General features: G+C 41.9%; 1 protein-coding gene across 2 annotated transcripts in view; it reads left to right on the forward strand.

Moving 5' to 3' along the window:
* arhgap29a (Rho GTPase activating protein 29a) overlaps nt 1–15,918 on the forward strand; it is a 39,253-nt gene continuing 23,335 nt past the window's right edge. The window contains exons 1-2 of one of the 2 annotated variants that reach the window (XM_028569650.1): nt 1–308; nt 1,757–2,163. In XM_028569650.1, the coding sequence (XP_028425451.1) occupies nt 1,857–2,163 (307 nt within the window). In that variant the 5' untranslated portion in view covers nt 1–308; nt 1,757–1,856. The remainder of the gene's footprint in view (nt 309–1,756; nt 2,164–15,918) is intronic. The other variant, XM_028569648.1, reaches the window with a different exon arrangement.

A 15,918-nucleotide genomic window follows, 5' to 3' on the forward strand; every position in this document is an offset into this window, starting at 1 on the left:
CACCTGTTTAAGGGAGGACTCCACACGAAATTCCCAACACACACACACACACACACACACACGCACAGAGAGAGACCAGACACACACATACAGAAGTTACAGCCTACGTTACATCACATGGAGAGAGGAGCCGATTGAACACAGTGGAGCTGAGCCGGGGTATAAGGAGTTAGGGAAAACGTACGGCAGTGAAAGATAAGGATAGCGCCGTAGTTGTGGAATAATTCGTCCTTCTCAAGACTGATCTTCGGTCACTTTTTCCGCTTCAGGATTTGTTTCGGCTGAAATGTTTCAGGATCCGATGGCAGGTTTGTAATTATGTTTGCTAATTTTTAATGTTTGTTTCAGTTGCTACAAAAAAAACGTATAGCTGCTGATAAATAATTTGCCCTAACATTTGAAGACAGGAAAAGTGTCTAGAAACGGTTTAACTTAACTAACGTTAGCAGCTTAACGTTACTTTTTGAACTCCGTTCACACATCTAGTGCTTCAATGCTGCCTTTTTTGCTGGAGGCAAACCGCCTAACTGTTCCTTGCTCTTGAGTGAAAAATTACGTTAAAACTTTATTTCCCCCTTAACACACCAATTCGGCATAACTTGAATACACGAAGCATGTAGCTAGCACCCACAGTTAAGATTGCTCTTCGATTCATTGAGCTAACGTTAACTCAAACGCGAATGTTGTAAAAGTCGATATATGATGACAAAGGAGTGTTGTTTGGTAAAGTTTATGGATGCCGAACTAACTAGCCGACCCTAATGATCCGACGGTCTTAATGGGGGTTAAGTTCATTTAGTTTTATTTAGCAATAAGCAAGAAATCCTCATATTTTCGAGTTTTGAACCAGCAGTGTCGTGTTCTTTAGCTAGTTGCCTGTGCAAGGGGAGATGCGCTTATACCCAGTGTAGAAAGGGACATGCATGACCACCTGTGTTTCTCTCTAAAGTTTTTTTTTTTTTTTTTTTTCTTTCCGTCTATCGCATAGACACTTTGATTTTAGCCTATGAATGTTTGGCTTGTATACCAAATGTAATCTAATTAAAGTGCAGTACATGTTTACATCACGAGTTGCTTGTAACGTCAAGCAAGGGCAAATAGGCAAACGATGAATTATAGTGTGAAGTGTGGAAGCTGTCCCTCATAAACTTACTCACTGAATATATCCTGTACTTCTAAGCATGGCATTGCTATTCCCAGCCAAACCTACAGTAGGCGTAGTGTAACTCCATGGTAAGGACTGGTTTGATTTGTCAGATTTATGTTTTGGGTTGTAATTTGTATCATTGTTATATTAAGATCAAAAATGCTGAGACTGTTTAGTACTACAACAACTACTTTGATTGAATTACCCCACACGTTGTTCAGAACAGGATCTTTGTGAACTATTCCAGACAGACCGTAGCACTATAACTGTCCAGCTGCACACCTGATTTTCTTCTGATTGACCCATTCAAACTCCCTGCAGGTTAATTGCCGTTCATTTCAAGGGAAATATAGAAAATCCACATGTTGAATGTTGTCAACAAACAACCGAGACAGACAACCCATTTCCTAGTGTTCTGAACACCGTGGAAAACGTTTATAGTAACAGTGAAGCAGGATGAAGGACAGGACAGGACAGGACAGGCCAGTTGCTGTGAGGGTGTCTCTCCTGCTAAAACCCATCTGGTAACGTGTCCCACCTGAAGCAGTCAGTGATGGTATTCCAAATGGTTCTTGTCTGGATCAAGAGTCTTCTCTCTCTCTTTGGCAGAATCCTTCATCCCTGTTGTGGCGCGGTGCTGGGTCTGAGCACGGAGCTAACACTGCGGGATAACAATCACCAGGCCTAAGGGCCACTGGACCATTAAGACATGCTGGCTGCCATGCTGCGCCAGAGTTCTGGTGGAGGATCAGGAGGCGGCGGCGGCAGCAGTGGCGGAGGTGGTGGACCCAAATTCTCTCTAGGCATCTCCCGACTCTCCAGCTCCAGCTTGGGTTCAGGAAGCCCTAGCAGTGCGGGCCCCTTGGTGCCGGGCAGGGTTTCAAAGAGCGGCTCTGTGAGCTCGGACAGCCCAGATATCCCCGTCTCAGACCCAGTCTATATTATGCAGCTGGTCAGTGACGTGCGCAAGTTTGCTGATGTGCTTCTACAACTCAAAGAAGTTTTCAACTGCAAAGGTATGTTTGGAAAGAGTTACCGCTGGCATTGTGGGAAATGTGGCAAAAAAACACACTGTTGTAACTTTCTGCTGTGGTAATTGCTCTTTCTGCTCATGATAAAAAGTGGCCATCACATCACGCTCTTCTTCTAAACAATACTTATTGAGGTGCCGATGTCTCACACCTGGCATAATGAATCCTATCCATTATAATCACACTAGTAGATTCAAATACTAACTGCTGCTATTTTTCAAAGTGTCTTTTTTTTTTTTTTTTTTTTTTTTTAAAGGTAACCTGTTAATGATTTGTTGCCACAACAATTGGTCATTGTGGATGTGGACTTTTTTTTAGTAAATTTTAGACTGCATCCCATAGTAACATGTCCTAACATCTTGTGATGCCACGAGAACATCAGTGTGTTTTTAAACCCTACCCTCTCTGCTTTGTCATTATTATTATATTTGGCTCATAAATATGTCCTTTTTAAAATCTGAACCTGTGGCAGCGTAGAGGGGGAAAAATGGGCAATAGACGGTGTGAGCAAAGCAACAAGGTAACGGCTGTCAGTCAACTCTTGTGTACACACTGTTGCTTTCACCACAATGTACACAGTCCCAGGTCTGTCTACCTGTTTTGTCCCACTGTGGCCTTGGCTGCTCGGTCAGTCAACCGTCCTTATCTCCCTTTTACTTTGGTTCTTGCCCTCCTTGTTCCTATCTGTAATAGTCCTATGTAATAGTCTCTCTAAAAAAAAAAAATAATAATAATAATTTACTACACAGTAAGGATTCACAATAGTCTGGTTAGCTTTCAGGTCAAGGCAAGCAATGCCACAAATGTTGATATTAGTCAGAGTAAATTACCCTATGAAGACATTTTAACACAGGATGATAAGGATCGTTTTACACTGTACAATGTTCTCTCTGTTAAATGTTCAGAATTACACACTGAGGCCACATTAAACGGCAGCATTCCAGCACGCGCTTTTGACACCAACCCTCTGAGCCAGTAATATAGGCTTCCCTTCGTCAGTGATGAAATAGATAATTTCCACACCATAGTGAAGTTGTGTGTTTGTGTGGGCGGTTAGCCTATTACGTTCCTGACTTGGTATGTTCGCCGTTGGCTTTTGGATCAGACCTAGATTTGCTAATTCCCCAGACCTGGTTTGGAAAGGTCTAAGTAAGATGAGGGGAAGGTGCATGTGGTGGTGGTACCCCTTATTTCCCCATTACCACTGTGCCATGCCCATGACATGAGACATAAGCCCGGGAAAAAGGAATCCCAAGCTTTTTTTTTTTTTTTCTCTCTGGAGAGGTCACTAAAGGTGCTTGACCCGGCTGGACATGTCTGCATTCTAGAGAGTAGGACTCACAGAGACCACCTTTTTTAAGCTTTAGAGACTTTTCAACAACCTGTCAGCATTTTAAAGGATCAAAGCACTAAATCCTCATGTGCAAGAGATCAACGTAAGAACTATACCGTAAGCTTTCTTGGCTTCACATTATTTGTTTCTGACCTAGTCGAGTGTTCCCAACCACAGATACAGTTGTAACTTTGTTCTGTTTTGATAGCCGATAAAGTAGATCAACAGACGGCATGCACGCACAGGCCCTTGCTACGTACCAAGATTGCATAGCTGTCATACTAGACGTTTTGCCCTTGCTGCTTGTCATTAAGAAACCGGTTTATAATCTCGGTTCTTTCCATAAGGACAATTGCATAGTCTCAGACTGAGAGAGTAGAATTTTAGAACATCATACCTTAAATGGGTTTAAAAATAAACTCCTGACAAATGCAAGCAACTGTGTCTGCCTACACTGCTGCTAATGTTAACCCACAAATTTACAGGTCCAGTAAGCACAAGCTCAATTATGCAAATGTAGTCACTGAGATGCCAACACATGATTGGAAAGCAAAGTATTCCCATTAGACGGCTTGTTTTGGCTAAACGCAGGAAAGGGCAGATTTGGGGAAATAGGCTGATTATGATGTAGAAAACAGACCTATTGAGGAAAGTAGCAAAGACATCATTGTGTCTCAAAGTAATGTTTAAACTCCAGCGCTCAGTTTCTCAAAAATAATCCAGTGGGATTTCGGATCACGGATTGGATCAAATCCGATTTTTACATTTGATCTGGATCAAACCTGCCCTTTTGGGTTTTTCTTTTTTTTGTCATTCACATTTTTATTGCCTTTTTTGAGAAACAAGAACAATAGTGATCTCTCTCTCTAAACAAGAACGAGAAAGATAACAATGTGCGAGAAAAAACAAAAAAACAAACATGAAATACACATACACAGGGTAAATATTGGTCTGCCCTTTTGGGTTTTTCAAAACTTTGTATTTAGGGAGAATGTTTGACGCATCAGTGATTTTTACACAGGAATCCCATACAAACACAGACCTCATATTAAGGTATTTGGATTTTATTTTGTTGGTCATATCAGGATGGTTGTCGTCAATAAACCTCTTCAAAGTGCCATTGTTGAGGTTTGGCACTCTCGGGCTTTAGCAGCGCTGGCTAACAGATTGTTAAGAGTCAATGGCTTGTGCTGTGATTGGATGTGATTTAAACCCCCCTCTAATTTATGGCCATATTGTCTCTGCAGAAGTTCACAATAGTTCAAACCTCTCATTACTCTGGCCACTCACTGAAACCTAAGTGAACCCTCCTTTTTTTTTTTTTTTTTTTTTTTACCACGCAGGGCCAATAGTCAAGAGCAATATTCAGCTTAGAGCCCTGTACCTCTCGCAACAGTGCCTGCATTCACAGTCAGCGATGGGAGTCTGACACCCATTGTCCCAGGAGGCATCTGCAGACTAGCATGCTGCTGCTAACTGGCAGCTTTTGCAGAAATGATACTTTCCCAAGTCAAGAATAGCTGTGGCCTGTGGGATTGGTCCCTGGGGGGTTTCTTCAGCCATTAAGAATGTTTTTTTATTTATAAAAAAAAAAAGTTTATTTTTCTAGCAATGCACATCGACCATAAATGGTAATTATAATGTAGTTGCTGTTCAGTTGTGGTTGGAGGAAATGACGCATGACTGAATTTTGATTTTTAGAAGTGCCTGAGAAGAAATTTGTGTTTATGTGCCCTCATTGTTGTCAGGTCAGTGTAGAAGTCTCTTCACAGCATCGCCACAGTTTGACCGATGTTTACATTTTTCCTTAATGTCTGACGTTGTCCAGTGGACACAGAACATATCAGTATTTTGAAGATTGGTCGTAACTGGGGTCACAGGGGAAGTTTGGGGACCAGATGAGCGTAACAAACATCTGGCCCTAGCGTGTCCTCATTCACAACAAACATGGTCCTACATAGGGCTGCTCGAATATGGAAAAAATAATAATCACAATTATTTTGGTCAATATTGAAATCACGATTATTTAACACGATTACTCATTAACCTTTGGATATAATGGATAGTGTCCAGGGTATAATGTGTTAGTGTCCTTTATCTCACAGAAAGAGTCTTTGGATCAGAATAAATTCTGTGTTACTACTGTCAGTTGGTTCAGCTTTACAGATATCACACATAACTTTACACAGCTAATGAACAATTCCAGATACATTACACAATGTGCTTCTCACATCACATTCTCACTATGACCTATGACCACTACTAGCCTACTCTCATTACCAAACATTGTGCCAAAAATAATGTTGCCCTCAGTGGGCTTATTTACTAGCTACCTGAGGAAAAGTTCAGTACATAGACGGTACCTTAGAATAACGTTACGTGAAACGTCCCTGCTCATTTTACATACACTTTAACAACAAAACTAAATGCTGAGGGAACATTACTATGATTTTTCATGTTGGTTTTGAGCAGTAGGCCTATGCCTATGCACCGCCACTAAGCTGGAAAACGTTTTAAACAGTAAGTGAATACAGCGTGTCGGGGAATACAAAGTTTACTACAGCGGAGAGGCAGAGGGACCGTAGGGTTAGCTAACGATAGCTAGCTGTTCCCAGACAACTGAGTTGGTTTTGCCTTTTTTTTTTCAAACCAAAACGCTGCTGTGGCTGCTCTCCTTCTGCCATCTTTATTCGCGCTGAGTTTTTAAATTCCAGCGGATGATATGCATACGACTTGCCTTCCTGACTGACAGTTTATGGCTTCGGGAGGGGCGGATGTGCGCTTGCGGACGTGCGCGTGTCATTCAGAACACAAGACAAAATAAAGGTGTTCTTGCAAAGCAGAACATGGCAAAATAATCGTTTTTTCTCGATTATACTATTTTGGTAATCGTTGGGAGCCAAAATCAAAATTCAATTAATTGCACAGCCCTACTCCTACACTGTTTTGGAGTTGCTGTGTTTTGCAGGATCTGCTCTGCACAAGATTGCTGCGCGTCTCATCATCTATTTTAGGAGCGACGGTGCATTGTTGTGGCTGCCTGTCTGACTGGGACAGGTGTGTTGTCAGTGTTTTTTTTTTTTTTTCATGCTCCAACGCTGCCAAACAGAATGATGACCGATTCTGTGCGTCAGCTGCTGAAGAATGAAAACGGCACCAGCGAGCAATTCAGTCAGTGAAGCTGCGGACAGGCTGTTAACAGGAAAGCTTTTTAATTTGAATGCTACACTTCATGTTTATAATTCTATTAAAAGTTCTACATCTGAAGTATCTGGATCTGTCTGCTTTTGCACAGATACCTTGTCACCCCTATAATAACACCTTTCCTTGGATATCCGCATACACAGCCACTACTCCCTGCCACACACTCGTCCTGTCTCACATACCCTGCGTACATACATACAAAACACCCACTCGTTGCTTGAAACATATGCTGACTGTAAGACATGACTTCATTGAACAAATTAAGTCATACATATTTGTCCATCCGATTCAATGTTCAATGCAGCATGTGTATGTAGCCACCCAAAAAGGCCGTCCTGCCATTGCAACTTCTAAATATTTCACAAGCCCAGGCATTCATTTTTATTTTTTTTATTTTTTATAGAAAGGATCGCTGTGAAAAAAGCATGCATTAAAGTAAGGTTTTGTCATGGCCTATCATCATTAGTCAGTTTTAATTTGTCAGTGTTAATGTATGACTATAAGGCATACAAGTCGTCCCCTTATGTCAGCTGTGTGTTTAACTTCAAGTCATAATCACTGAGACATCAATTAATCAGTATAGGCTTTTGGAGGTTCTGAGTTGTAATAATAAAAATAAAATACCGGGCCCTGCTTAAAATGTTTCGCAGGTCTTTTATAATGTTCAATGATACTCTGTAATGCACCTGACCACTCATTAAGGTACAGTTTTGTGACACCGAGCCAAAAAAATGTTTTTAGAGTTACTATTCTTTTTATTTATTTATTTATTTATTTTTTCAAATCATTTGCAGTAAGGAAAATGGTTGCATTGATGTTAAACTTTTAACTTACTTACACTTTACTGAGTTGCATTTTTGGCTTTATTGTTGTGCCTTTTATTTGAAATGTGCTGGACAGATGTGGGGAAAATAAGTGATTTTTCTCTATTTGGAAGCTGGTTAAGTATTCTGCCATGATGCAAAAACTTTGTGGGAAAGTGATTTTGGTCAGGGTCCTCAGAGAAAGCCTAAATGCTATTTTAGCGATTTTGTATTCTAAATCACCCCATGTGAAAGACCAGCCTAAAATTAGCCCTACTTGGGCTTTTCACTAACTATTCCAGACTGTCTTAATGGCTGTAACTGTGCTCTGTTTAGACAGTCTATCCCACTGGGTCTGGGATCCACTGTAAAGCATTGAAAGCTTTTTCTTGCCTCCAAAAAGTTCCTTTTATGGTTCTTTTACTGTGGCCATATATTTAAAGCCACTGTAAATTACCACAAGCACAAGACAACTAGCCTTCCTTACTTTAAAGTTGCCTCTTGAAGATCAAGTTACATTCATGGTTTGGGAGTCTTGATTTAATCATACTTATCTTCCTTGCTAAGCTGCCTACCAGGATTTATTACATTACCTTAATTGTTTTGGGTGATCTTTGTTTAAAAGCACAGCTATTGTCTAATTGATGCCGTGCTAGGGTTAGATCTTTGGATTGGTACGCCTTGGATTAAAGTGCAGAGTATTGTGACATATGGCAGGTCCATTTATTCCATCTGCCTGAGGAAAGAGGACATGAAATCATGTACTTTTCAGGGCACCTTCAGCTGAAAATCTATCTTTTGGCTGTGCACAATGTATACAGGTGGCAAAACCATGTTGACTTGTCAAGTTGAATAGCCCAACTGCACTTGAAGATTTGTAAGTTGTTTTCAAATTGTAACCCAAGGAAGCTCCCTCTCTGTGTGTCTCTTTCTTTCCTTCCGGTAAGATTTATGGTTATGGGCAATGTTTTTGCTGGGGCAGCTTTGTTCTGGGAGGCTGTCGATGTCTGCCACACACTAAGATGAAGCTTCAGGATTCCCACACTACACATGAGAAGCCAAGGATTGTGGGCTCTGACGGGGGGCTGTACTTTAGAAACACCGTTATGGAGGCTTCTTATACACAATTAAGGCTTTTCGTCCAACTGTAAAGTATTAGGGATATAAAACATGGCAGTATTTTTCAGTATTCAGAATGGCAGATTTAACCAACACCCGTTTGGTTGTGTGATCAGAAAACCTCCCCTCGTCCTTCTTGGATTAAGGCTTTGAAACAAAGATGGCAAAATGATCCTCTGAAGAAGCTTAAGTAGCCCTTGAATCTGTAGCCTCGACCCCTGCATTGGATTAAAGTCCTCTAGTATTAGGCAGGGCAGCATTAATTGACATCCTGCATTTTTAAACCGCATCTGTGGTGCAAATTATTCATTCACTAATACAGTCATTTGATTCAGATGCATCCACTAGTGGGGATACAAAATGTAGGCGATGTCTTTTTAAGATTCATGGCCATGTTTGTGATTAATAACAACCTCCATAAAACACAATCTCACTTTTTTTTGTGGTTGAAAGCTTGATTTGAAACTCAGCAGAATTGTTTAATTATAAATCAAACTGCTACTCCTGTTCTGCCTGCGTAACAACACAACAGCTGGCCATCACAGATGGAATATAAAGATTTTATAGAAGATGCGCATTTATTTATTTATTTATTTCTGGATTGAAATTAGAGGACACTTAACATGCATTCTACAAAGTCTAACCCATTCTTGGATCAGCAAAAGTGACGTAGCTCACAAATCCCTATGTCATGAAGCCAAATAACATGGACTGCTCTGAACTCCTTAAGTCTCTGTGTTCTGTTATTTAGGAGCATATCTATGTGGTGAAAGATAAGCCCGCCGTCTAGTCACCTTAACTGCGCTTTCGGCGAGTCAACTTTGCAAGAAAGAATTTGTACAGTCAACCATAGTGAATTGGTAAGATGGTGCAGGTGACCGGTGTCTATTTCAGTTTCAGCATGTCATCAAAGTAAGTAATGAGCTTTAACATGCTGTTTATGTTCAGTTCAGCACAGGCACTAACTGTGTTTACTCACGGCATGACGCGGGTATCCCAGCCTCCCTGTGGTCTTTCAGTGAGATTTGGGCAAGTCGTTTTCAATCTTAAACACAGCTTTTGTGTTTTATCAGTTTCTTCATATGATCTTGCAATTCCCTGTGTAGCAAGGGCTAGGCTGAGCATAATTAGCCTTGTTTTTCTGCCAGAGCCAGCCTTAGGGCATGCTTGCATGTGCCTGTGTCAGCCCCATGCTGGGTACAGCTCATAACTCGTTAAATGCCAGTGGAGCTGATGAGGGAGAGAGAAGGATAACCAGCCACTGTCTTTGTCCACAACATTATGTAAGTTTAGGAACTCCTTCGCTGTGCTCAGTGAAAGGAACGGAGACCCTGTTTGATGTGGAGGCAGACGGACCGAGCGGGAAGCATAGCCAGGAGCAGTTGGAGTCATGTCTTGTGAGACTCCAATAAGGTCTCATTGGGGTGTAGAAAGGGCAGGGGACGAAAGTGGAGCTATTGGGGTGTGATTGAACTTGCCAAAGCAACCGGCACACAAGCAACAATACCCTTATCTCTCTTGAATTGGCTTTTCCAAAGAGATTATGGCTTCCTAGAACAGTGTCTTTTCACCTAACCAATTGTTAGGACTGAATTGAGGAGCCTCTAAATCAGCATATTTCATAACTTTCAATGAATGAAGATGGGGCCCATGCAGTAGGCCCCTTGGCATTAGATTTTTAGTACCTTTTTTGAAAGGACTGACAGGAGTCCATCAGCATGGACTCCACAGCCCTAAATGCTTTCAACCCCATGTAAGGCCGGTGTCTGCTTGAGCTTTTAATTGTAACCTTGGTAAGAAGGAAAACATTGCCTTGTGCTCACAGAGGGCCCTTGTTTTTCTTGAACTCCTGATTATCTTCTTTATCTTCCAACTGAAATTATTCTTGAAATGTGACGTATATTTTGTCCCAATTCCCTTATTGTAAACATTTTAAAGTAATGCCTCGACAGTTATGAGAATACGTTTTCTAGTGCACACTTTCTATCACACAAAGCCCATTCTGTCAGGATTAGGATGCTAGTAAAGCTAAACAGTGTCCTCTTGTTCTCAATACTGTGTTTGTCCCCCAACCTCGGCCCCCTCACCTCCCCAGTTTTTCCCCTTGACAGGTGTACTAAAGGGGCCCATCTTTGTACTAGTTGGGCAGCTCTCCCACCTCCCATCTCTCTGGCCTGCTGATGTTCCTTTGCCTTCATTACACAGCTTGGGGAGCAACTGTAGTCTCTTCAGCCCAATGCCTGACTAGTTTGGCTGCCAGCTCGAGGTTCGACGGTGGGGGGATTCACAGTTTCTCTTCAAGAAAGCATAGTTGGAATGCCAACCTTCAGAGCTTTGCATCAACAGTAGGCGGTGGTGGAGATGTGGGGGGATATCCAGAGAGAAAGGTTGCCTGTCTTTCCTCACTGTGACAGACAGCTCCAAAGAGAAATGAAAGAGGGGGTAAAACAAATTCTTCACTTCGCACTGGGTATCTCATTTATATGCGAACGACTAAAGAGAGAAATATCCAAGGGTAAATGTGGCTGTTGACTAGAAAGATATCTTGGAACTTTTTACAAGGCCACCCTTGGAAATTTGGATCGCCTAATCGTCAATTCAGATCTTTATTACTGGAGGTTGCAATCTGTTATATCTTGTGTTCCTCTCTAGTAGTCAAACATAAGCGTTATCTATCTTCAGCCTTTTGTTGAGCATAATTTTCCATTCACTTTTGGTTTCCTGAGCTAACAGCTAACGAGCCTTACAAAAGCAGTAGCCTGCAGAGTGGGAACATAAAAGCCCCCCACCTAGGTGGAAGGTGCTGTGTGTCTAGCCTCAAGCTCTTTTTTAAACGCCAGCTCTTTGTGCACGCAGTCATGGGAAAAAGTGCTTCAAAGGTAAAGCAACAGGGAATGCCTCGGTATGAGCATAGAAGTCTGGGAAGGCAAAGTCACCCTGCCTTTTACCAGCTGCATGTAATCTGCTAATCCGTAGAGTGGACCGCCGGTGGTCTGTCGACAGAGGTGGACCAGGGCCACTGACCACAGGAAGTATGGAGGGGAGGGGATATCAAGAGATGTATGGGCCACCCATTGCAGTGACCCTGCCCAAGTGTTAAAGGTTAAGTGGACCCATTTTGCAAGACCCCCTCACTGTTGGGCAAATAGTTTAAATTTAGATTGAAACGATAAGGTCATTTTTAGCATCCTGCGTACATTCCCTGTAAGATGCTGTTATGGTGAGGGGGTAATGTGAAAGAATGTGGCATTTCACCCTAGCCAATTAAAGAAGAATCTATTTGAACAAAACAAAGATTATTGAGTCACACAGTGATTGATTATTTAACCAACATTCGGATGCTTGTCTTTTGAAGAAGGGGGCAAGTCTCAAAGGAGCCCCTTGAAACCTAGCCTTACCCTCGCTTTTGATGAATGCACAATTTCTTTGAAACAACTGCCACTACAGAGTCCTAGTTGGTTATTTAGGGGCGAGTAGCTGGAATGTCCAGCTGTGGTCTGACTCAATAGGACACATTGAGAGGTTTTGATTGACATTGGTCATGACTAGCCTGTTCAACATCCTATTTAGCCCCCTCTGCCATGAGCTGCTTCCATTTGATCGGACCTCTGCAGACCCAGTTGTGACATGTTTAGTGATTTCACACTTGCTTTGTGGCAATAAGCACCCCTCCGTTCCCTCAAATGTTTTGAAGCATAGATAATACATCGCTCCCATAATTTGCAATGCATGACTGAGCATAGCTAGGGCCAGAGCGAAAGGAATGTTGCCATGTCATATTGTGTCAGGCCCTAGTGGAAGTTTTGTTCTTCAAAGAGTCAAGCCATTGATGCTTATTCCCCAAACTGAAAGAGGTTCTTTATAGTACACATCAAGAAAAAGCATCAGCATCTTTTTTTTATTTATTTAGCATTAATAGCCTTGAGTGACAAAAACATTCTATTTCTTATATGGTAGTCTATACATTGTGGGACAATTTTAACTATTACACACTTTTTTACATTGAATGATTGAGTCACAACAATAATTGAGTTTCTACAAATCACCGTTTTTGTTCTTGCCCCAATATCCTTCGGTCTCTCTCCGTCTTTTCTTTGGGTGCAACCAAACTGACACATCTATTAAACTAACAGTGACTTGTGTATTATAAGTCCGAGTGCTGACTGTTACAGTCTGTTACAACATATGTTGTGTGATACCAGTAAATCAAACTCTGTTGTGCTAAAACTGGGCCATTGCATCAACCTTGCGGGTTAACATTGGACCTGTATAGTAGAGCATCAGAATGTTTTGGTATTGAGGTGTCATCTCGATGGTGAATGATCCGACAATGTTTTCATTATGGATCCCCCTCCACCCCTCACTCCAGCAACTCCCGTCCCTGCTCCCTTACAAGAGCCTGGAATGTAGGGTTTCCATGACGCTAATGAAGTAAAAACCTGGCAATGTGTTACTGGCAGCCTCAGAGCAGCTCCTGATCTGCGGCCTCCTCATCAGGATCAGAGCCTGATCCCCCTGTAGCCTTCATTCACCAGGGCTTATTATGCCCAGGAATGTCTCTCACTCACTCCTTCTCTCATAACCCCCACTGAAGCAGGGATGTGGGGTGCAGGGGTAAATTTGGGACAAATCCCAAGGGAGAGTACTAACCGCCCCCCCCATACCCACCAAAACTTCTCCGCTATCACTCCTAACAATCCTCCCACTGCTAACCATCACACACGGACAAAGACACACACACACACACACACACACACACACACACACACACACACACACACACACACACTCCAATCCCTCTTTCCCGTGAAAAGCTGCCGTTGTGATTTATTGTTCCATAAATGCTTCATGTGACAGACCCATAAGGCGACCAACCCACTGGTTGTCCATGGGGCTAGTGGCCCCAGGGACAATGGTGAGTTTTCGGTACTCCAACAAGTCCTCATGCAAAACTCAGTGGTCTTCCCTGGGGAAAAAAATTAAGATTTGGCTAAAAGCAGCAGCAGCAGTTTGTTTTTCAGTTTTCACATGGCTAATATTTTTTTTTAATATACTTATGTCATTGCGACTTTTTCCACCACATTTTCCTTTCCAAACTTTATTTTTCCCGTCATAAACATGACCGTAACACAAATGCACTAGTCAGATGTTCCTTTAACCGGCCCTCCTTGGTGGGAACGAGTCTTCTTCTCTTTGTGTCTCATGCAGAATGGCAGTTGAGGGGTTAAATAATCAGTCTCTGTACATTATCCTGTGTCCTGCTGTGCTGGTGGACGCAACCATAATGTCTTGCTAATTAGCCACCATTTAGGATGGTCCAATAGGCCACACAACCGCCATTGAAGATTGAAGCCCATGGAGTTTTGCAAAGGAAGACCCTCTGTCTCATGGGCATTCATGGTTTAGGCTTGTCCTTAATAAACTTCTTGCTTGCCCAGGCTTGATGCCTCCAGGACTCAGGATTCAGTTACTCGGTCGATGAATGGGGTGTATAGCCTGTGTAGGGAAGATTTAGGCTATTGTGTGTGTTTTTTCATTGAAAGGATAATGTCCATAAATGGGATCTAAACTGACCGGGACCAATTAAGGGCTTAAGGGTTGAAGCGGCTCATTGTAAACTTTGACCCTTATCAAATTATTGTGGGTCGGGGTCTCTGTATAAGGCTGTAACAGATAAGGACTTTGAAAAGACATGGTTCTGTCAACAGCAAAATACATTTAAAGTAAAATTATATATTGTGTGTATATATATATTTTTTTTAAACCTTTTACTAAAATACTGGTGAATTGTTCTGTTTTTGTTGTTTCTCTGAAAAGAATGTAGTTGTGTGCTTTCTTTCAATGCAGACTTACTGTCAAGTTTTTCACTTAAAGATTTTATATATATATATATATATATATATATATATATATATATATATATATATATATATATATATATATATATATATATATATATATATATATATATATATTTTTTTTTTGACCCAGTGTAAATGGGAAAGCACCATTCACAAGATTTGTAATGGAAATGAATACAATTATACATGTCCTACCACTACAAAACCACTTGGCACAGTCTTTCTCCTTTTACTCTGGATTGTACGGTCCATTTTTTTATTTTATTTTATAAATCCATAGTAATCCAGGCGACCAACAAACAGGATGACCTTCTCTGTACCTTCATGTGCATCGATTGTATAGAAGTATTGAGTCTCCGTTTGATGGGTGGTTGTGCCAGAACCAAACCACTGGCCCTTTTCCTGCCTCGTGAGGAGTTGGGCAGCTGAAACAAAAGGGCAAGAGGCTTTCATCATCAAGAACCACTAGGTCCTTGGCACTAGAAGGAGCTGTGCATGGCATCTGATGAAGATGGATGAAGATGGTTGCTGTGGTGAAAGATGGGACTCTCCACGTCCTGAAGCATTTGGCAAGCTAGAAGCAACAGGGAATGTTGGCGTGGAGTAGTTCATGTGGAAGTGGAACAGTCTGGGATTTGTGCTGTCTTATGTCATCATTTTGGTGTGTCCAGGGTTTTTAAGCAGCAGAGTTGATTTGTTTGTGTGTGGATGTTTTTTGGAAGTGCTTAATGTTCACCTGGAATTGCTTCGTGAACTACTTGCAGCGTTGTTTCCCGGAGTTATTGCACCTTATCCAATTACTCCAGCTCTTTGGGTTCATGTTAAGTGCCCCGTTGTTGATTTGCAGAGTGTGCTGATTGGCTGCGTTGAAGTTGTCAATAAAGCAGCAGCAAGTATAGCCATTTGGCACGTGGGTTATGACTGCCGTGTCTCATTCATGGAGACAAAAAACAGGCTGCCAGAGTCCTATAAGAACGCTTTATACAACATACAGAAAACACAAAAGTCTGGTCCTCTATAGCTTTTTGTTGATAGTTAGTGGGGGAATTTTGGATCGCATATTGATTTGATTATTGTTGTGATGTTGTGACCTGTTGGTCAATGTGAACTTGTCACCTGCTGGTCAGTTGGCTGGATATCCGGGTCAGGAGTGGACTCGGCTAGCATTGTCATGGCAGCCACACAGACCCAGCATTATTAGCCCCACTGGCGGCACTATTTGTCCCACTCCAAAAAAGAGGGCTAATGAATAAAAGAGAAAATGGGAGACAGCTAAAGTCTTTCTGATCCCTGCTTCCATGAAGGGGTAATCCAGGGGTGATCGTCAGCACAAAATGTGGCTTTGACAGGCGTGCGTGTGCGCGTGCGTGTGTGTGTGTGTGTGTGTGTGTGTGTGTGTGTGTGTGTGTGTGTGTGTGTG

This window comes from Perca flavescens, chromosome 22 (assembly GCF_004354835.1).
Source record: "Perca flavescens isolate YP-PL-M2 chromosome 22, PFLA_1.0, whole genome shotgun sequence".
Taxonomy (NCBI): Eukaryota; Metazoa; Chordata; class Actinopteri; order Perciformes; family Percidae; genus Perca; species Perca flavescens.